Raw genomic sequence first — 22,035 nt, 5'->3', positions numbered from 1 at the left:
GCAAAGGGTTAAGGCTGCGGTCACAAGGGATGGAAATCTCGTGGAATGTCCGCAGTGGGACTGTATGGAAATTTGGCAAGATTTCTGCAGCTTCAAGTCACGCGGGTTTTCTAAGCGGCTGATTCCGCTGCGGCCAGCTCTTCCCCATAGAGAGGAGAGATGGCCACAGCAGAAGCGGCCATAAAATTCACATGCCGCGGCTTTGATTTCTGAGAGGCTGGGCTGCAGCATGTCTGCACGGAAATTCTGCGGCAATTCCACCCCATGTGAACCCGGCCTAAGGGGCTAAACAAAGCGGGGCATACATATACAAGAGCGCATAGACCTGGGTGCTGCATCTGCTTACTAGGAGATGGTGATGCACATTGGGCCTCCTAGTTCATATGCAGATTTCGTCATATCTCTTGTCCCAACGGGTTTCTCTTGCTTCACGTTCATCAGGGGACAATTATAACGATTGTCTATAATATCAGAGGGTCTAAATCACTAACACCTAGGGGAGCATACAGCTGTGTTACCCTGCTGCCGAGCCTTGTGACCATGTATATATGGCACCTCTATGTCTAATAAGATGGAAGTATCTCCCAAACGACTGCACAGATGCAGCATGCCTGACTGATTGGCCAGCGGCCCTTACAGAGCGCTGCAGAAAGATGGAGACGCAATCCCTTTAAACAGAGCCTAAAACTGCGGGCTTTGGTGTCCGGACAGAATAGTGCAGGCGGCAGCGGTACCATGTCCGGCAGCGAGCCCACCTCCGCTAAACCTCTTCCTGGTCTTCCTGGAAGCCGTTGGTTCCTTCTGAATTCTGGGATGCAATGTGAGTGCACCGTATGGACGTTGCACAGAAGTCCTACACGGATGGATACTTGTGGCTTTCAGACGTCGCCCGCTCCTCCACAGGACGACCTTCAGGCGGTGCGCTAACAGAGGTTTGCAGCGAGTGGACAGCAATGTTGTTTGCAAGGGGGTGTTACCCGCCACTGGCTCCTCAGACATAAATCGTCAATCCGTTATGCCAGAAGATTGTTTTGGGTGTCTTTCCTTCCATTATATAACCCGGGGTGCAGGCTTTGATTTTACTCCTTTTTTTTTTTTTTACTAGTCGTTGGATTTTTAGCTTTTTCTGACTTTTTTTTTCTTTTTTTTCAGCCTGGACTAAGCAGCAGATCGCTCTTACCGGACGCCCCACCGCTCCCTTCTTGTGGGACCGAACCGCATATTGTCAGATCGAGGATCCCGGTGCAGCCGGAGGCCGAAGGCCAAATGTTGCCTGATAGCAGGTCAGATGTTAAAATGAATGCCAGGCATATTTCTAGTAAATTTAAGCATGAATTCAAATCTGTTCACCAGCTCAGGCCTCCTGCCCACGGGACGGATATCTGCTGCGGAATCCATGGCGGGCGTCTGCACTGCAGATCCGCAGCAAATACCACCCCTAGTGTGCTGCGGATAATCGATTCTTCATGCACACTCGTGGAAACCAATTGCGGTTACGCTCACGGAGGAAGAATTGCAGCATTTGTTGGACGGCTTCCATTTAAGTCAATGGAAGCCGTCCGATCCGCGGCCCTTCAGGAATGACATTGTGGAACGGTTGCGGATTCTGTGTCCTCCCTAGGCGATGACGCGGGAAAAGCAGGAGTTTAAAAGAAAAAAAAATCCGTACTGCGCATGTGCAACGGCGAGCCGTGCGGCCCATCTGCAGTACATATAAAAGCAAAGGTAAGCAGGTACGTGCGGATGCCGCTGCTCCCAGGGGTAGTGTTCACATGCAGTGTGCAGGAGGCCTAAATTAATACATGTTTTCACATATACATTGCAGAGAGGCCAATGGTCAAAAAGTGAGGCGACTGCAGCAGATGGAATAGTTCGCGCTGCGCTATTTTGTTTAGTTACGTTTTTGGGCAGCATGGCAAGAAACTAACTGGACCTCATCATGGTCGATCGGGTGCCGTTCACACTAATTGCAAGTTGCGCCCAAGAGTCTCGGTTGCAACTCACATCGAACTGTACGATTTACACAGGCGCGGCACATTGACCTACGTTGGCTTGTCCTGCTTCTCGTCTATAAAACAGACAGGAATAGGGGATGCCAGGAGTGGGTTTTTTCACACGGATCATCAGTTTGAGTGGAAAAAAGCCAATTTGCATAGCCTCACCGCTCAGCTATCTCCATGGACGGTGACTGCAGCAGTGGTCAGACATGCGCACCCACCACACCATTTGTTGGGGGACTCGTGGTTGGACCCCCAGTGACCGATCCTGGATATTTGAGTTCTAACGTGTGACTGGTCCCCCTCCGCTAGTCGTGGTGTAATCGCGATGACGGGATGTTGACTCGTCGGGTGTGGTTTCTACATCTTCGGAAACTGTTGAGTCACGATCTGCTAATCCCGCACTGCAGACGGCTTATAACAGATGTTTGCAATCTGATGCTGCTGTAGAACTACAAAACTCAGTATGCAACAATAGTCAACGGCTTTCAGAGCATGCTGGTACTTGTGGTTTCCCAAAAGCTGACGGACTGTAGGTTGTACAGCTGTAGTTTGCTCACACTGCTAAAACCGCCCTTCAGTAGTTGTACTTTTAGCAACTTAATTGATTTTATCATGTTTATGTGACACTGATTGGGGGGCCTGGCAAAGACCCCCACAATGAGTCACTTTAGTGCTGCTTCTGGAGTCCTGCATGTTCTGGATATATTGCAGGGAGGGTGTGAAAGTCGCCCCACTGATCACTTGGATGTGTTGTAAAACACTTTTTTAGGGGAACCCCATTAAGTCTGGGGGACGCAGCCTCACAATTCGCTACTTTATGACCCTCAGATCACAACTTTCTCGCTTTTTCTGTAAGGCCCATTGACTTAAATGAGGAGCGCTGTGGACTTGTACAGCTAGCTCTTCTCATCTGTGCCTGTTTGTCTAGGCCAGAGCGCCTCCAGTACTACTAGGACCTTTCACACCAGGCGGAGTTATAACGCAGCTGTGAAGTTCCACAAGTCTACCTGTGGATTTTGATGCAGAATTTACTGTGGCTTACGATGGATCTTCAACTTTTTTCAAAAAAAGGAATATCCCTTAAATTGCCTGCAGAAATGCCATATACTGCAATACTGAAGTATTGCAGTATATAGTATAACTGATTTAAGTTGAATGTGGATAGTATAATACGTTTATAATAACTGAGGTGGTCCCACCCCCATCACCTTTGTCCTGACCCCCAGACCCCGACCATACCCAAAGGCAGTTGCAATCAAATAAAGTTTTCTAGTTAATGTTCAGTAATGAAGGTTTATGTGTAAGACGAGCAGAATTTGCAGATTGAAATGTCTTTATAAGTGTAGACTAACGATGTCTTAGGAGAAATCTTGGCTCTCCTGTACTGGTAACTAAGATGGCAAAAAAACTTGTATGTTGCTTATTCCTTTAATAAAAACAACAATGAAACTAAACAATCGCAAGTTCAAGTCCCCTTGGGGCCGCCTGCACACGGGCGGTTCGGACCCCGCATGCAGGATTCCCACAGCGGAGTTCGACCCGGTGCCCGGCTGGTGACCCCAGCTTATCTGTCCAGCGGCTTCTTTCTGCCAGACGGTACTCCGTCGCGCATGTGCACTAGCTGCCGGTGCTAGGCGATGACCCGGATTTCACGATACTTTCCCAGTGCTCGCTGCGGAGGTGCCGCGGGACGGACGGTTTCCATTGACTTCAATGGAAGCTGTCTGTGCGAAGTCCGCACAAAATCGCAACATGCTGCGTTTTTTTTGTTTGCCATTTTCCACTCGCGGAGAAAAAAAAATCTATTTCCGCTCGTGGAGATGAAATTGCGATTTGCCAGAGCATGCTATGGAGTGTTTGCTGCGGAGTCCGGAGGAGGACGCCCACCGAGGATTCAGCAATGCAAATACGCCCGTGTGCAGGAGGCCATGTAGAACTAAAACCAAGGAAAGAATGCATGAAAAATGTTTTAATATCATAATTAAAAAAACTATCAAAAAGTTGTATGCACTCCAAGATGGCACAAATAGAAAATAAAGGACATTCTGCAAAAAAACCCCGAGCCCTCGCACAACTATATCGACGGAAAGGTAAAAACATGCAGGTGGCAGAAAATAATTTTTTTTTTAATGACCTCTTATTTTTTAATAGTTTTGAATAAAAACCTATATAATTTGGTATTGTCACAATCGTACTGAACCACAGAATAATATTATGTAGATTTTGTTTGTGTGTACACTGTGAAATGGGGACAACCCCACCCCCACCCTCCTTCCCCAAGATGGTGGAATTGCACTTTTTTTTTTGCATTTCACTCCCCTTAGTTTTTCAGTACATCATACAGTTTATTTGAAGGGGTTTTCCAGGAGACGTACCCTCAGGATACATCATCAATAGTTGATCGGCTGGAGTCCACCTTCCAAGATCCTGCTTAGCGGGCGCCCGCCGTCATCGCTGCTGCACACGGGGATACGGAGCTGAAGCTGCTGCTCCAGCCCCCTATCTGACACTTGTAATTGCAGGTGCGGCTCCCGTTGATTTTAATGGGTTGTCTGTACTGGTAACCAGTATAGCCCCGTATCAGTGAGGTCCTTCCAGAGTGGAAAGCATGACGTTGCGGTATACAGATAGCCCCCGACTTGTCAACATTCGACTCACGAATTTCGCAAGATGCGACAATCTGTCCTGCACAGTATGATGTAATGCTATGGCTCAGTGTGATGTAATGCTATGGCTCGGTATGATGTAATGCTATGGCACAGTATGATGTAATGCTATGGCACAGTATGATGTAATGCTATGGCACAGTATGATGTAATGCTATGGCTCGGTGTGATGTAATGCTATGGCTCGGTGTGATGTAATGCTATGGCTCAGTGTGATGTAATGCTATGGCTCAGTGTGATGTAATGCTATGGCTCAGTATGATGTAATGCTATGGCACAGTATGATGTAATGCTATGGCTCAGTGTGATGTAATGCTATGGCTCAGTATGATGTAATGCTATGGCACAGTATGATGTAATGCTATGGCACAGTATGATGTAATGCTATGGCTCAGTATGATGTAATGCTATGGCTCAGTATGATGTAATGCTATGGCTCAGTATGATGTAATGCTATGGCTCGGTGTGATGTAATGCTATGGCTCGGTATGATGTAATGCTATGGCTCGGTATGATGTAACGCTATGGCTCAGTGTGATGTAATGCTATGGCTCAGTATGATGTAATGCTATGGCTCAGTGTGATGTAATGCTATGGCTCAGTGTGATGTAATGCTATGGCTCAGTGTGATGTAATGCTATGGCTCAGTATGATGTAATGCTATGGCTCAGTATGATGTAATGCTACGGCTCAGTATGATGTAATGCTACGGCTCAGTATGATGTAATGCTACGGCTCAGTATGATGTAATGCTACGGCTCAGTGTGATGTAATGCTACGGCTCAGTATGATGTAATGCTACGGCTCGGTATGATGTAATGCTACGGCTCGGTGGGATGTAATGCTACGGCTCGGTGGGATGTCATGCTACGGCTCGGTGGGATGTCATGCTACGGCTCGGTGGGATGTCATGCTACGGCTCGGTGGGATGTCATGCTACGGCTCGGTGGGATGTCATGCTACGGCTCGGTGGGATGTCATGCTACGGCTCGGTGGGATGTCATGCTACGGCTCGGTGGGATGTCATGCTACGGCTCGGTGGGATGTCATGCTACGGCTCGGTGGGATGTCATGCTACGGCTCGGTGGGATGTCATGCTACGGCTCGGTGGGATGTCATGCTACGGCTCGGTGGGATGTCATGCTACGGCTCGGTGGGATGTCATGCTACGGCTCGGTGGGATGTCATGCTACGGCTCGGTGGGATGTCATGCTACGGCTCGGTGGGATGTCATGCTACGGCTCGGTGGGATGTCATGCTACGGCTCGGTGGGATGTCATGCTACGGCTCGGTGGGATGTCATGCTACGGCTCGGTGGGATGTCATGCTACGGCTCGGTGGGATGTCATGCTACGGCTCGGTGGGATGTCATGCTACGGCTCGGTGGGATGTCATGCTACGGCTCGGTGGGATGTCATGCTACGGCTCGGTGGGATGTCATGCTACGGCTCGGTGGGATGTCATGCTACGGCTCGGTGGGATGTCATGCTACGGCTCGGTGGGATGTCATGCTACGGCTCGGTGGGATGTCATGCTACGGCTCGGTGGGATGTCATGCTACGGCTCGGTGGGATGTCATGCTACGGCTCGGTGGGATGTCATGCTACGGCTCGGTGGGATGTCATGCTACGGCTCGGTGGGATGTCATGCTACGGCTCGGTGGGATGTCATGCTACGGCTCGGTGGGATGTCATGCTACGGCTCGGTGGGATGTCATGCTACGGCTCGGTGGGATGTCATGCTACGGCTCGGTGGGATGTCATGCTACGGCTCGGTGGGATGTCATGCTACGGCTCTACGGGATGTCATGCTACGGCTCTACGGGATGTCATGCTACGGCTCTACGGGATGTCATGCTACGGCTCTACATCATACTGTGCAGGGACCGGGCAGGCTTCTATCAATCCTGATAGAAGCCTGTCTGGTCAGATTGAGGGACACTGTGCGGTTGCTAGGCAGCCGGGGCCTTCTGAAAGGCCCTAGGGCTGTCTATGCAGAGCGCCTATCAAGCCGTGCGCTTGATAGGCGCTCTGCATAGGCAGCCCTGGGGCCTTTCAGGAGGTCCCCGGCTGCCTAGCAACCGCAGTGTCCCCCACGATCTCATCGGGTGCCGGCTGTTTCTTACAGCGGACACCCGGCGGCAGCAGTTCCGATGAGCCGCGCCGCTCGTCAGAACTGTTAACACTTTAAATACCGCTGTCAGAGCGGTATTTAAAGTGTTAACAGTTAGTTACGATAAGCGGCGCAGCTCGTCGGAACTGCTGCCGGCGGGTGCCCGCTGTAAGAACAGCCGGCACCCGACATTGCATGGAGCGGGATCCACCCGCGATCCCGCTCCATACAACCATTTGTTCGGACTTGCGAACAGGCTCCTGGAACGGAACCTGTTCGCAAGTAGGGGACTAACTATATTTATGCAAGTTTTGTTCTGATGTCATGACAGAAATCCAGGACGCTATAGACAAGCTTCCCGGTGAAACTACCCAGCAGAGGAAGGCGCTGGCGCCGCTGTTAACCTGGCAGCAGGTCTCTGGGTAGTGGAGGGGATGTTCAGGGTGATGCGGTAATCCTCTGCATTACCATACCAGGGCAGGCTTGTACTTGTACTGCAGGGTGTGATGCCTTTTGATGCCACAGTCAGATATAGACTATACTTGCCTTAGAACCACCTCTATAAGGCTTAATTGCAACTAAACTAATTGGATGATTTGTAAGTCGTCTTCCTTAGAGCAGTTTCACATGAGTGTATTTCAGGCGCAGGTCTACTGAACTCGGAGCATCATAGAGATCACTCCTCAGAAGAGCTGTGTAAAGCGAAACAGGTCAGGGGGGTCTGCCAATGCTTACCTTTTAAATAGCAGGAGTGATCTGTCCAGTGTTCGGCCTCATTCACACGGCCGTATTCTAAATAGAATGAAATGGGGGAAAAAATGAAATTCCGCCATCTTTCGGTGGGTCTTGTTTCTACGGCGCACAAACTGCAACAAAAGTGACCTGATAACTTTGTTCTATGGGTCAGTACTACGATTAATACGATGCCAAACTGGTATAGTTGACGTTTCTTTTTGCTGTGCAACTTTTTTTATTTTTTTTTCAAAGATATCAAATTGTTTAAAATTATTTTCTGCCGCCGTCTTCTGACAGCCGTGACTTTATTATTTTTCCGTTGACTCGACATAGTTGTGCGAGGGCTCGTTTTGTGCGGGACGTCCTGTAGTTTCTGTTAGTACCATGAAATAAACTGCAGCAAAAGAATATCTTTATTCTTTGTGACAATACGATTAGGATAATAAAAAAAAAAATGTATATAATTTTTTTTTCTTTTTTGGCTGTCCTACGTTAGGAAAAAAAGTCTTTGGAAAAACGCAATTATTTTCTGCCGCCATCCTCTGACAGCTGTAGCTTTTAAATTTAAGGTTAACAGCTGTGTTCATCATGAGCACTAATTGTGGGTGCCAGCTGTCAAAGATGGCCGGCACCTGCATTGTGTGGAGCGGGAGGGAACCCCAATCCTTCTTCATACAAACCCCGACCCTCGATGACTTACCTGTACATCCTGGAGCAATAAGATGATCATGTGATCTCAGTTGTAAGCAGCTCAGGTCTGCTTGGGGATATACCATATATACTTGAGTATAAGCCTAATTTTTCAGCACATTTTTTTTTATGCTGAAAAAGCCCCCCTCGGCTTATACTCGAGTGCGGTAATAAAAAAACCAGCAATACTCACCTCCCAGCCGGCATCTGTGTCCAGGGTGTGATGGTCTCCCCGGCGGTGCGGCAAGCTGCTTGAGAATTCTCCCCGCTATCATCTTCCTGCTTAGCTTTTAATTCCCCCGCCGTCATTGCTGTGATTGGCTGGCACTCGATCCAATCACAGCGCTTACTTACACAGCGTTGATGGCGGGGGAATTCAAAGCCGAGCAGGGAGATGACAGCGGGGAGAATTCTCAAGCAGCTTGCCGCACCTCCGGGGAGACCATCGCCCTGGGGACACAGACCCCGGGCGGGAGGTGAGTATAGCATTTTTTCTTTACCTAGTATGTACTTGAGTATAGCTCGGCTTATATTCGAGTCAATAAGTTTTACCAGTTTTTTTTGTGGTAAAACGTATTGACGCGGCTTATACTCGGGTCGGCTAATACTCGAGTATATACGGTATATTCATTTCTAGTCACATTCTCAGTCTGTATGCTGTTGTTACATGAAGCTACCATAGAAACTGCTTGCAAGGGAAAACAGATACTGATGATGATCATATAGCTCCTGTAATAGTTATAATAGAGGAGATCACAGCTCATTATCGTGACTGTACACTTATGGTCTGTAGCTTATTTAGGTGACTGTAGATGGTGATGGCAAGACATATGTGAGTAAAAGATGCATTGTAGATACATTTTACTAACAGTCACTGAGCATGCTGCTTTGTCATAATTGACCTTTGTAATGTTTTACTAAGATAGAAGTATCACACATGCTGTATGTTGTTGACATGTTTAACATTGTGAGGGATGTGAAGGGGTTATTATACTTCTCTTGGATGCCTCGTGGCTCCCAGTTAGACCGTGCCCCAAGGTTTGGTGAGAATTTAATGGCACAAATCCGTGCAAAAAGCCCCTGAGGGTTGGATGACTGTGGGGGGTTTAGAAATCCAAAGCGCAGGGAATGGAAGTGATTGTAGGCTTCTGCAGGAGGTAAAACGTGTCTCGTGTGTTCAGTGGTCCAACGACATCCCCAGGAGGGATGGAACTAAACACTAGAACAAGGGGGCACAATCCGGGATTAGTTGGGAGGGAGGCAGAAGCAGCAATGTCAGAAAACATAATCGACCGCATGCGTATTTGTACACACATGAGCATAGCAGTTTGCACACAGAACAAGGCTTTTTTTGCGCATGCAACGACATATCTTGCTGTACTTTTTGCGCCCACAAGACGTGTTAATTGGCACGCAGCAAACAAACACGCAACGATTGCAACGGTTATTCCGTCTTAATGAGTTTCGGATGTTTTATTTTCCAGCAGAATTACGCAGCGTTTCACACATTTTCTTGCGTTTGCGCACTGCCATTGACTTCTATGGGGACACTTTCTGCGTATTTGAACATCAAAAAAGAGCTTGCTACTTTTTTTTTTGCACGACCAGAGTGCAAGCGCAAAATACGGAAATGTGAACGAACCCATTGAAATGAATGGTTTCTATCCTCTGCGTATTGTGTGTGTAAATACGCCTGTATGAAGTGGGCCTTACCGAAATAGTAGTAGATGCTTGGAGCAAACTTCAGGCCGATGTGGTATGGAAATGAGCAGTAAGTGAAGGTATCTATCCTAAGGGCAGGCGAGATGGACCATGTATGGTTTTTCTGCTGTCAAATCTTCTGTGTTTCTATATCCTATGGATCAGCTGTAAATGTCTACAGTTGGAATACACCTTTAAAGAGTTTGTCCAGTTGTAAATGATCCTCAGGACAGGTCATCAGTAGTAGATGGGCTGGGATCGAATATCTGGAATCCTCGCCAAGCCAGTACACTTGTGCACTGAGCCAGTTTCTGCAGGAAGCAGCCAGCTCCATTCCTATAGCAGTGGCCAGGCTTGGTATTGCAGGCCAAGTTTCCATTCATTTCAATGGGAACTTAGTCTGCAATGCCCAGCCTGGCCACTGCTATAAGAACGGAGCTGGCTGCTTCCTGCAGAAATCTACTCAACCTACGAGCGTACTGGCCTTTGAGGACCCCTATTGATGACCTGTCCTAAGGATAGGCTACCAGTAGTTTACAACTGGACAAGTTGCCATCTACGTCAATATCTCCATCCTTCCTTATTGTATAACTGCTTTATATTGCTGACCTATTCATTTTCCCTCTTGTAAATGTGTAATTCTGTATTTCTAGGAAGAGACGGCGAAATAATGATGTCTCTCAGCTCCCGCAGTCGAAGCGCAGCAATAGGAGCTCCACGTTCCAGGAATGGGAGGTGGAGGCGGAGGTAAGTGGCCCGTCTGCAGCGATGAAGCTACCGTCTGCTATCCAGCAGTGCCCATGAAGTAGATGGATTCACCTACTGTGTAGAGCATGAAGTATGGTTGATAAGGGACATGTATGATTATATATTCCCCACAATGCAAATGGCTTCCCCCTTGGGAATTCATTTTCTATGGTATGGTGGGCAATAATGGATGAGAGCCTGACAGCCCGGACCTCCCACTAGTCACATATCCTGCTAGTATTACCCTCTCAATGACCCACAGTGTGCACTGAAGGCTTCTACATAGTGCCGCGCCGCCTTAAATGATACACTGTGCATAACCTAAATAGTTGGCCCGTCAAAAAGTATCTGCCAGAACTTTGTAAGGCCGATTTCACATCTGTGCTGGAACCTCCGCCGCAGATCCGGCTCAAAATACGAGAAGAAAAACAGCTGCGTGCGACACTTGTCCTTTGTCTTAAAGCTGGGCAGCTGAGCGAAAACTGAACAGACCCCGTTACACGCATTGGGGTCCAGTCGGCGCTGTTCGGTTCCAGCTAGAGACTGAGCCATTCGGCCACAGGGATTCCCCTTTCCTGCTCCTGCAGGGCAGCAGAACCCCAAGCAGGGGGGTGAAACCGCCCGAAGTTTGTTCTTTATCGCAGGAGGCAGTCCGTAAGTATATTACAAACCGGATAATTGTCGGGCAAGAGAAGTGTTGGATATCTAATCTTGCCAAACTTTAGAACCCTTCTAGCCAACCAATGAGACTTCTGTAATTGGGATAGGATCGCCTTGTCATGTGACTATGATTTGTAAAATCCCTCTTGCACCTTATAGGTAGCCGTCCTATGTCCATGTCCAAAGAGCCTCGAAACGTGACTGACTACTAGATGGGTGTGTGGGGAAAGGTATGGATACCGACCTATAGATGGCACTAGATACGTTGCCTTTGGCTGGACGGCAGCTATTTGCAGATTTTTCCCAGGGAGCATTGCTCCGTACTCGTGGGATCTCTGTAAGTAAGATGTAATTTGTGTCCGTTGTGGGGAACATCTGCAGGAACCGTTGCGTTGTTTCACAGTGTAGATGATATTGTATCATTTGGGCATTACAGGTTTGGTAACCGTGTAGGTAATAATTACTGAAATAAGTAACCAAACTTTCTTGTAACTTTTTCTCCTCTCCTTTAGTCTTCAGGGAGTGACAGCAGCAACAGTAACTTTAGCCTGGATCGAAGTAGCGGGTCAGAGAACCTACAGACAGTGGCCGGATCAGGCCCCGCCACACCACAGCCATTCTCTGTCCCAGAGCAGTCGGCGCTAAATCAGGGACCTTATGTTCACATCAACCAGATCTTAAAAGAAGCGCACTTCTCAAGTCTACAACAGCGAGGGAGCTCGTCCTCCTGACCTGCCGGCCATGGATCCCACTCAGCAAAAGGACTGTGTCTTATGCCAATATTACAGCCCTTGGGTTGTTTCTAAAGCGACCACCCAACCAATCGCCTGGCGGCTTTATTCTATCGTTTCCAATGCATTACCCAAGGTAATAGACTCCTTTGTGCTCTGTTCAGCCCCCTTCAGCTGCGCAGAGACGACCCCGTGGTGTTTCTGTAAAAAGGGTCAAGCCTTTTGGACAGAGAAATACTCAGCGGTCCGAGATGCCATCTTGCCGTGTGCTATCGATTTGTTGTAAATTTTAATTTTTTTTTTTTTCCTCCCTTTTGAAAGGTGACCTTAATTAGCACTTTTGGGGATTGTGTATGTTTCACCTCCTTTTTCAGAGAGCAAAAGCAATGGAACAAAGGGCTTCTTTTGTCCCGGACCAGAGCTTCCATAACCAATGCTACGCTTACCTCCTTGCTTGGCATCAGCATCACCATATAACCTCTCAGCAAGCCAGGGAAACTGTTTTAATTCCATGGAATCCATGACACGTAGACCCTCCATTAGTCACTGTCTGGATGTAATGATGAACCTCACTCAGTATTGCACTAGAGCTTCGTGGGGCATCTGGCTGGGACAACTAGAAACAGACTGGTCCACTACTGAAACCTAATGCTGTTGGCTTAGATTTAGCAGTAGTGTAGTTACTAGGTAGCTGCTCACCAAAACTCATACCCGCCTAACCTTTACTTTTTATGGCTTGTGGTTCTACTTAACCCCCCCTACAGTCTAGGAAGAGTACAGTCTCTTCTGCAGGTAAAGGACATGAACGTTTAAACCGCTGTAGCTTGGTTCTATCATGTCTACCAACATGTGTTTAATGTCACTTTAAAAAGGTAAGATTCTTTAAATTGACATGAAAAGTATGTTCGTAGCTGCTACAGAGAGGCGGAGTGGGTCGTTTGAAATGGAGTTGGGAAAACTGGATTTACAGCTGTCGCTTTATTAGTGCGTGCCGAGAGGGAGGGGAGACATGACTTTTTATACATATCAATCAGAGCGTATTTGCTCTCTGATTGTCACATATGGGGGTTTTTTTGCCAAGAAAAGGAGTTCAATGATGAGGACTTGCTCATCTATTTACTCCTCTACACAGTTTAACCCCACAGATGCTGCAGTCGCTGCTGATGTAAACCAGTTTACAGGATTTTTTTTTCAAACTTTACACCTCAGACAAGGCTTTTAAAAGAACAAAAAAACCCGCTAAAGATGATTCCTCTCGCCACATCCATAACCCATACTATAAATCATCAGGCAAGGAAACTCCCATCAAAATTTAAGAAATCCAAAATAGTTTCTGATCCTCTTGCTTCCCCTAAACGGCAATAAAAAGTTAAAAATCCTACATCCTTCAGAATGGGCTGAATAAGAACTGCACACCATTCCACGAAAAAGTTTTCGTGCGCCACGTGGACTGCACTAAACGGCGTCGCCACGCGAGATATTTTTATATTGCACAAAAGTAGTAAAACCAACCCGCTATAGAGGTGGTGCAGCCATCATTGTAATGACTCGTAGAATAAAGGTCACCAATCTCTTCCCATGGTATAAATGTTAAGCGGTCTTCTTCTGCCCCCAGCAAAAAGTTTGTCAATACATCTTTGTACCCCAAATTGGTTCCTACAAAATAAACGTTGTCATACAGCTACACTGACAACTTTTATTTATTTTTTCATGACCACTGGAACATTAAAGGGCGATGGGCGTTACTGGCTCTGAAGGCTAAAATTAATGTCACCCAGTGTGCATTGACATGGGCGAGGGTGATATCTGTACAAAACTCAGACTATCACACCCTTAAACTTGCGACTCTGGGTACGAGCGCAATGCATTTTTGCTTAAAACGCATTGTATCTGGGACTTCTAGCGTGAATTAAGAAAAAAGACCTTGCACGGGTCTGGCCTGTGAGGGTGATGCAATTTATTTTTTTTAAAGATCCTATAGGAAATAGGCGATGCCTTGCGAAGAGAAAAAAAACAAACTTGTAGCAATTTTTCAAACAAGCAGCATCTCGCTGCAGGAGAAAAATGGCTCGTGTGAATAAACTCATCGAAATCAATGTGTTGTGCAAAAGTTCAGTTTATATCGCTGTGGAGGGGGAAAAAAGCCTGTGTGAACGCACCCTAAGAGGTTAAAAATTGCGCGTTAATGGCGTTCTACACTTAAAAAAAAACAAAAAACTTTTCGGAACAGTTTTTCCAATTGCAACGTGACTGTTGGGGGGTTAATTATTGATCAGCCTAGACGTTAGCAGCCACTCCAAATTAGAGCTTCCAAACACATGAAGCGCAGCAGAAACATTAGGTGCGTCGGCCCCTCGGCCCAGCTCTGACGTATGAGGCCGCAGCCTCCCTGCATCTGCTCAGACACACTAAGTTTATTAAATGCCATGCCCTTGTGAAGGAGTCCCATCGTGCAGTCACATGGCCCTGTGAGTCCTGGTCAGGGGCCGAATGTGGCGGCATATTCATGCATTTTCATTAAATTAGCCCCATAGTGTTCGCTTACCCCACAGCTTATTTATTCTAAGCAGCTCTCTCCTGTTCGGTGCTACGTTGCTACAAAGCCATACAACACCTCCATTTATACAGAGATGGTTCAGCAGGAGCAAAAACAGAAAAGTTTTTGGGAAAAGGACTGTATGAGGTGCATTTTTGTTGAATTGTATTAGACCGCTTCCGATTCTAGTTTAAAGTCTATAGGGTTCAAGTTGAGTTGACAGCCAACAGCATCTACTCCTCTCATGGTCTTAATCAGTATGGGGTATAGAGTTCTGCATGGTAAGGCAGGTATGTGGATCAGAGACAACTAGGGGGAAAAGCCACCCCAGCGTAACTAAATGCATTCGGTCACATAGATGGAGTCCAGAAGTCTAGACCGGCGCCCATAGTCAACTCTTCAGCCTTTGGTTTTTGCTGTGGGCAAGGAGGCATGCCTTCACTATGTAACCTTTAAGAAATCTGTGGGGTTTATGTTCTACCTTTAATATTTACTTGGCTTTCCCCTTTAAATAGGCATTGTCATAGCAAAATACTTCATTGGGGACTCTGGACCTCTACTTGCACTCTTTGTAATTGACCAACTTATGGATATGGGTACTGGCAGACAACTTTGAGCAACCTTTCGGAGATGGATCAGTAGTTTCTTCTGCCTTTGTGCCGTTTCCTAATCCGTAACGTATCCTCTAGTTCCTGCTCCTCATATTGGTCTTTGATAACTGTGTAGCTTATCTACATGCAACAACTGGAAGTAGGGACAGTAATAAATCAGGTAAGAAAGCACTGAATGGTAAAGTTTGCAGGAGTCAAGCAGAAGTTCTTCAGTTGGCTTATTACATAATGAGAATAGCAGTTCCGCTCCCCCAGGATGGTTTGCTTTTCTGTAGCACCAGCTGTCCAAGAATTATTGTAGTTCACACAGCGACCGTGTCTCTCAGATCTGATGTATGAGGTGGAAACAGACACTACAAGTGGGATTGATGCACAATAAAGTTATTTAATTTGCTCAAAAACAGTTTGTTGGAAGGTTTATTTCACTTGGTCATGCTGGAAAGCCAGCCTAGCTTGAAGAGGGACGGGGCCTGCGTGTCATCCTCTTGGTCTGCGAGTTGTCTGAACAAGGACCCCGCTCTGAAAGTGTCTTCAGGTTGGGAGATGCTCAGGGGGATCTGCACAAAGCAAACAGTTTAAGGACAAGTTAATACACAGTTAATACATCGGTGTAGCAGAGACTGAAGGCGATGCCTGCTGGTAGTGGCTGCAGAACTACTGCTTTCTTTAACGTATTACTTAACTTTGCCATTCTGATGGTGGTTCTAGTTTTTCTTGCCGCTCTTCAAAAGCTGCAAAATCCCCCTCCAAAATATATAAAAATGCAATTTACAGCACAAGGATGGCATGTGCCAAATTTTGCAACTTTAAGCCATAAAAACTGGCACAACTTGCATGATAAGTTCCCCCATAGTTTACTTCTGAGTTGCAGCCTCTATTATACTCCAGAACCGCTTTGAAAATATGGGGTATAACAAAAAAAAAAAAAAAACACCTTTCTAGCATATCCTGTTTATTCAAAGTCTGTATGAATCTTACATCTGTAATCATTCATAGGGAAAACTAATGCAGTGCGGTAGAACTATATTATAGGAGCTTCTAAACGGCAGCATTGTGATTACAGCTGTGGAGCCCAATACAGGCTAGAACTCAAGATTAGTAGTAGTTTACAAAGTTTTGTTAGAAATGATAGGGGTGACTATTTGCCCCACAGAGGGACTGATAATAAGTGGAGGGGTCACACATATTGCTACTTTCTAGCATGCATTGGAAAAAGGCAATCTGTCTTCATTTTCCAAGACTGCAGCTGCATAACTAATGTGCCTTAGTCCCGGCGTACCAGTGATATCCCAGCACACACCACGTAGCCGGAGAGCCTCAGTTGGAACAAATAACTCCATCCTGCATGTAGACATTGGTTAAAGCAAGCATGCATTCAGAGAGGAGTCACTGCAAGGCACACCAAGCCGTTCTGCAGCTTACGTATCACAGGTACCTGAACGAGCGGCGGGTGCTTCTACTGCAGGATGTGGCTCGCTAACAGCTAGAAGTCAATCAATAGGGATTAAAACCACTTATGACATAAAACTGGCTGGTCAGAAAACAATAGCTGGGCGGGAGTATTTATACCGCTGTTGGGAACACTAAAGAACGGTGTAAACCTGGTATATAGGAAGGATTCACCCCGTGACGCCATTTACCGGAATGTTCTTCCAACTGCGGCTCTTCTGCTGTTGTAAAACTACAACTCCCAGCATGCCCTGACGGCTGGCGCTTGCTGGGAGTAATCTTGCAACCGTTTTAAGAGCTACAGATTGAAGACCGTTCCCTTTAGAACGAAGGTAAGATATACAGGCTGGGGTCTACAATGTGTCCATGTTCTGGCTGCACCTCCTGGCCCAAGCTCAGGCCTGCTGGATCTGATGTTAGTTTGGACCATTAAACCTGCAATCCGGCTAGTTTGAATGCAGACTGGTGTTTAATAGGGTTTTTATTAATTAGGGGGGAATAAAAAAACAAATCTGCTCTCCTTCCAGAACCACTCCTGTCCGTTGGTTGTACTCAGCTCCACCCCTTGAATACGGTTAGACACAGCAGCGCACACGACTCGCGTCAGAGCCGGGGAAGAGGTTTTAGCCTAAAATCTCAAGAGCCTTTATAGGGCGCCTTCACCCGCCAGAAAATATTTGCACCAAAATCCAATGTTTAACGTGGACTTTGATGCAGAATCATAGCAGATTTCGCAGCTGTAAATCCAAGTCAAAATCTCCCCAATCGCCGTGTAATTTGGTGCAGAATATTCCGGCGTGGGTGAAGGCAGCCATATATAGCTAAACAGTTTTTGCATGTTTTTTCCCACTGAAATAGAGAAGTCTAAAAGGTAAAATGCACGAGAGGAGGAGAAAAACAAAACAGCTTCTATGGAAAAAATGCTATAGACCCAAAAAGGGGGCTGACGCTAGTTGTGGGGTATGTAGTGGTTCCCTATTGACTTGCAGCTCACAACTAGCATTGGGTTTGTGCCTTTGGCGGCTAGCATATTTGGGTTTGGGTGCGGTCTGCGTGAACTCATGGACCCATTCTAGCCTATGGGGCTATGCGCACTTCCCGATGGGTCATCATGTCCAGCCGTGGTAAGATTTTCTAAAGCTCATCCTCTCTGCTGCTATTGTAAATGCCATAACGTTTCTTTGTGGATCCTCCACACGGAATTTTCGTGGCATTTACAAAAGCAGCTAATATTTAGAAAATCTTGTCTACAAGCTGCGAAAATAACCTGCACAAAACCGCTGTGGAATTCAATTTTATCGCTGTTTACGCTGCGGAATTCACCTCTTAATGAGGGGGTGAACTCCACAACACGCAGGAAAACGGGTTTGGAGGCAGGCTTGCTGCAGATCAGCCGTAAGGTCCAATTAGTTCATTCTGGCCACCTAACATCCCGCCAACAGCCAGCGCAGTATCCCGGTGCCGGGATTAGATGACGGGACGGCTTTAATCATTCTGACAGCACGTCCTCCCAACCCATAAGACATCCAGGTGTGCACGATAGGCAGGCGGAGAGACACTTCATCCATCTTACTGTACCTATATATATTTATACAACAGATTAAACATTGGCGCTGAACCTACCTGCATTTTCACGTCTTCCCCGGACCTGTTCATAGACTTACGTGAACTAGTCATACTAAGAGGAAGCAGCCCGAATCTTTAAAGAGAAAAAAAAGGCACTTTTTCAAAAGCCATTAAACCTGTTAAAAGAGGATTATGGTGACGACCGGATCGCAGGCAGAATAACTTGGTTCCCTATGGTGTGTTCACAGGTCTGTGTTTTTACAGGTGTGCAAAAACATGTACCTGTAAAACATAAGACATGCGTGCGCGCATAGGTCCATGCTGTGTGTCAATAGTCTCTGCAGTGTTCAGTGACAAGTAGACTCCCGGCGGGGAGTAATGAATCCCCTGCCACAGCTGTGGCAGAGGATTGCAATGTTCTCTCATTGCCATCAATAGAGCTGCTGCTGGTGGACCCACTGAAAGCAATGGGCTGCCAACAACCACTGCAGTCATTTTCGGGGAAGGGCATTAAATATAAGCCCTATCCTGAAAATGATCCCTGGTTTGTGTAAAAAAAATAAAAAATGCATAGACTCCCCTCTCCACCACTGTCGAGGCTCAGGTGCGTCCAGCCGCTTGGGTCCCCGGCCGTGTAGTGACGTTCTTTCAGCAGGCAGGGATTTGAAATCCCCCGCCTGCTAAAAGGGCTGTATCTGATTGGCTGAGGGCTCAGCCAATCACAGGCAGCTCTTAGCAAGTCATTGAATGGCCAAGCGCTGCCTGTCATTAAGTGCTGTGACCAATCACGGGCAGCACTCAGCTGTCAATGAAAGGCTAAGCACTGCCTGTGATTGGCTAAGCGCTGTGACCAATCACAGGCAGAACTCAGCTGTCATTTAGTGCCTATGATTGGCTGAGCATTCAGCCAAGGAGACACAGCCCTTTCAGCAGGTGAGGATTTCAAATCTCCGCCTGCTGAAAGAATTTCACTAAACGGCTGGGGACCCAAGCGGCTAGACACGCGTGGAGATGGAGGCGGGTAAATATTTTTTTTTTCCTTCACACATGATTTTCAGGGAAGGGCTTATATTTAAAGCCCTTCCCTGGAAATCACTGCAGGGTTTGCCGGCAGCCCATAGCTTTCAATGGGCCCGCCGGCAGCGGTGGCCCCATTGAAGGCAATGGGCACAGACCTGTGTTCACACGTGTTTTTGCACATACGTGGTCACGCATTTTTGTGCACACCTATGTATGCACATAAACACATTTGTGTGAATGAGGCCTCGCTGTGTTGCTTTTTTTGATCCAGGGTGGTATTTTTTTTGCAAACCACAGCACGCTCTGCGTATAGAAGTTGTCAATAGGCATCCCTAGAGGTAGAGAAGATTTCCAATGGGGTGTGTATGATGACTAAAAGTGACAGTTAAAATGATGTCAGTCAAAAAAGGTATGTAATTTTTTTGTGGGAGTCTTCCCTCTCCTAAGAAAAAGAGCTAGAAAAAATAAAAGTAAAAAATAAAAGAGGTAGACTTAATCCATTAAGGACCAAGCACAGTAAATTTACGGCACTTGGTCCTGGGCTTTAAACCCAGACGGGGGGAGGGATTAAATCCGCTTCTTCTGCAAGCAGTCAGAAGCAGGTCGGCTCCAGTGTAAAAGTGTCAAATGAAAAAACCAAAACATGTGAATGTCCCCAGAGGTCCTACATGACGTCATGGGGGACATAGATATTTATGTAATTATTATTATTATTTTTTTACCAAGTTATAAAAAGTTTACTAAATAAAAACATATACATAAAGAAAATAACCCCAAACCATCGCCGTGTGCGCCCTGTGAGCGCAAACCATTCATATTACATATCAGAACGTCAAAAAAATGAGGAACCCGTTCCCATACTTTATTTTAGTGTAAATATAGTAATTTTGGAAAGAAAAAAAAAATCATTTCTTTCTTTTTACCCCCAATAAAACAGAAAAAAAAAAAGTCAGTGAAAAAGATATTAAAAATATCGCCATATGTGTCACGGGGAAAACCACCACATGGGTAAAATCCCTCAAGGTGTCTGGTCTTTAAGGGGTTAAAGAGGTTTTACCATCGTGCACATATGGCCTATTGACATGCCAAAAATGTGTGATACGTTTAGGAGGGGGATGTCTAACTGCTGGAAAGTCCCAACTTCTGGGCCACTCTGTTGTACCTCCTGCAGACTGTGATGCAGTGGGACTAGGGAGACCCCCACAAATCAGTGTATCAGCTCAATATCTAGTGGAAGCGCCCATTCAGAATGTTCTCACTTCTACAGAGGGACACAAGTTCCTGGAATGTATCCAGTGTATATATGTATCCTCACCGTATCTGGCTGCAGGCCAGCGGCAGCACGTTGTGCGTCTCCTGGACCCCCAAGGTGGAGCTTCTGCTGGTGAACTGGTTTTCGGCCCCAGTGAGTAACCCAAATAGAACCTGCGTGTAACAAGAGGCGTCACCACTAAGACCACCAGTCATGTGACTCACTTCTGCATGTAGAGTTACAACGTCGCGGTTTATATAAATGACAATTTTAAAACCCAGTATCAGCGGCACTTGATGTGACACTAGGGGTCTATACACTCACCGAGGTCCGCTGGGCCAGGCGGTTTAGGTTTACATTCAGGTGGGGGGTGAAGACGTCCAAATCAAAGGGATCAATGCAGCTCTCCAGCTGATCCGCCACCTGTGGGACTCTTGAACAAGGAGACAATGTTATGTCACAGTGTAACGACTGACCTGTACACCCAGGAACTCTATGACAGCACTGCCTGTCCACAGCAACCAACCTGCTGTCTGGCTTCGCTTTACCACTTTTCCCATCTTCTGCACGGGAGCCAAGGATTAGGCACAGGTAACGGAGGTCAAAGAGCAGCTGCAGTGCCCGGGTCTGTGTGATGGGATTTGGGGATTTCTGCAAAGAGAAAAATAAAGGGTTTAGAGCTGCAGCATCGGGGGTCCAGCTGCCTCGTATATGGAAACCGTAAAGATAACGCCGCGATCACAGGGCCCCTGCATTGTGCTGATCAGTGGGGTGCAGGAGGTCAGCTACCGCCTCAAACATGGCTGTCCTACATTAATGGGAACCTGCCAACTGTCAGAAGCAGCATGAACTAACTTCGGGCTCCTTCAAACTGGCAATCGCAATACCGGCGTGGGGAAAAAAAAAATTTAAAAATCACAACTTTTTTCCCGCAATTTTTGACAATCAGCACTGCTTTTTCTCGCAGTTGGGCGAGGTAACAGGATCACTTTAGGGATGACCAGCTCCCAGAGAACTGGGTGGGAGGTGGTTGTACAGGATTAGACGATGGCAGCTTCCTTTCAGAACATCACACCTGTCCTCAGGTAATGTGCGGCGCTGCAGCTCAGCTCTACTCACTTACCTTTAGTGGAGCTGCAGTCCCAGACAACTCATACGTTGGGCATCAGGTGCCATCTGCCAGTCTTAGTCTAAGGTTTATGGCCAAGTCTGAGGGGTCATTTCTAATGTTTGGCGTACTGAGTACAATTAGTTCATATTGGCAGCACAACCCTTTCTGGGTGAATTATCCCTTTGGAATGGTAGTTCTGCCCAAAAGAGGGCACAACAGCGGCAAAAGAGAAAACTGGCTCATACCTTTCCTAACCCTTCCTGGCACATCTTCTCATATGCAGTGAGCACTTCATCTAGGCAACTCCTCAGTAAGGCCTGCAGGGTCACTTTGGGTAGAGCGTGCCCTCCAACACGGTTGACTGCTTGGCACAAGTTGAACAGAAGCGACTGAACATACCAGGAACTCTGCGGACGGCATCAAATATACAAGATGAGCAGATCAGAGG

General features: G+C 46.8%; 2 protein-coding genes across 3 annotated transcripts in view; one reads left to right on the top strand and one right to left on the bottom strand.

Annotated features, from left to right (window-relative positions):
- VCF1 (VCP nuclear cofactor family member 1) overlaps positions 1 to 15,590 on the top strand; it is a 22,434-nt gene extending 6,844 nt beyond the window's left edge. Inside the window, exons 2-4 of the mRNA XM_066587750.1 lie at positions 1,153 to 1,283; positions 10,558 to 10,651; positions 11,824 to 15,590. Of these exons, the coding sequence (XP_066443847.1) occupies positions 1,267 to 1,283; positions 10,558 to 10,651; positions 11,824 to 12,042 (330 nt within the window). The 5' untranslated portion in view covers positions 1,153 to 1,266 and the 3' untranslated portion in view covers positions 12,043 to 15,590. The remainder of the gene's footprint in view (positions 1 to 1,152; positions 1,284 to 10,557; positions 10,652 to 11,823) is intronic.
- Positions 15,555 to 22,035, bottom strand: part of COG1 (component of oligomeric golgi complex 1) — a 20,239-nt gene continuing 13,758 nt past the window's right edge. Inside the window, exons 9-15 of one of the 2 annotated variants that reach the window (XM_066587745.1) lie at positions 21,833 to 21,994; positions 21,003 to 21,127; positions 20,801 to 20,909; positions 20,540 to 20,649; positions 18,262 to 18,337; positions 16,625 to 16,672; positions 15,555 to 15,746 (exon numbers count right to left, since the gene is read on the bottom strand). In XM_066587745.1, coding sequence (XP_066443842.1) covers positions 16,646 to 16,672; positions 18,262 to 18,337; positions 20,540 to 20,649; positions 20,801 to 20,909; positions 21,003 to 21,127; positions 21,833 to 21,994 — 609 coding nt within the window. In that variant the 3' untranslated portion in view covers positions 15,555 to 15,746; positions 16,625 to 16,645. The remainder of the gene's footprint in view (positions 15,747 to 16,624; positions 16,673 to 18,261; positions 18,338 to 20,539; positions 20,650 to 20,800; positions 20,910 to 21,002; positions 21,128 to 21,832; positions 21,995 to 22,035) is intronic. The other variant, XM_066587744.1, reaches the window with a different exon arrangement.

Source organism: Eleutherodactylus coqui, chromosome 13 (assembly GCF_035609145.1).
Source record: "Eleutherodactylus coqui strain aEleCoq1 chromosome 13, aEleCoq1.hap1, whole genome shotgun sequence".
In the NCBI taxonomy this organism is placed as follows: Eukaryota; Metazoa; Chordata; class Amphibia; order Anura; family Eleutherodactylidae; genus Eleutherodactylus; species Eleutherodactylus coqui.
The sequence above is the reverse complement of the archived record's forward strand: the minus strand, read 5'-3'. Positions and strand labels throughout refer to the sequence as shown.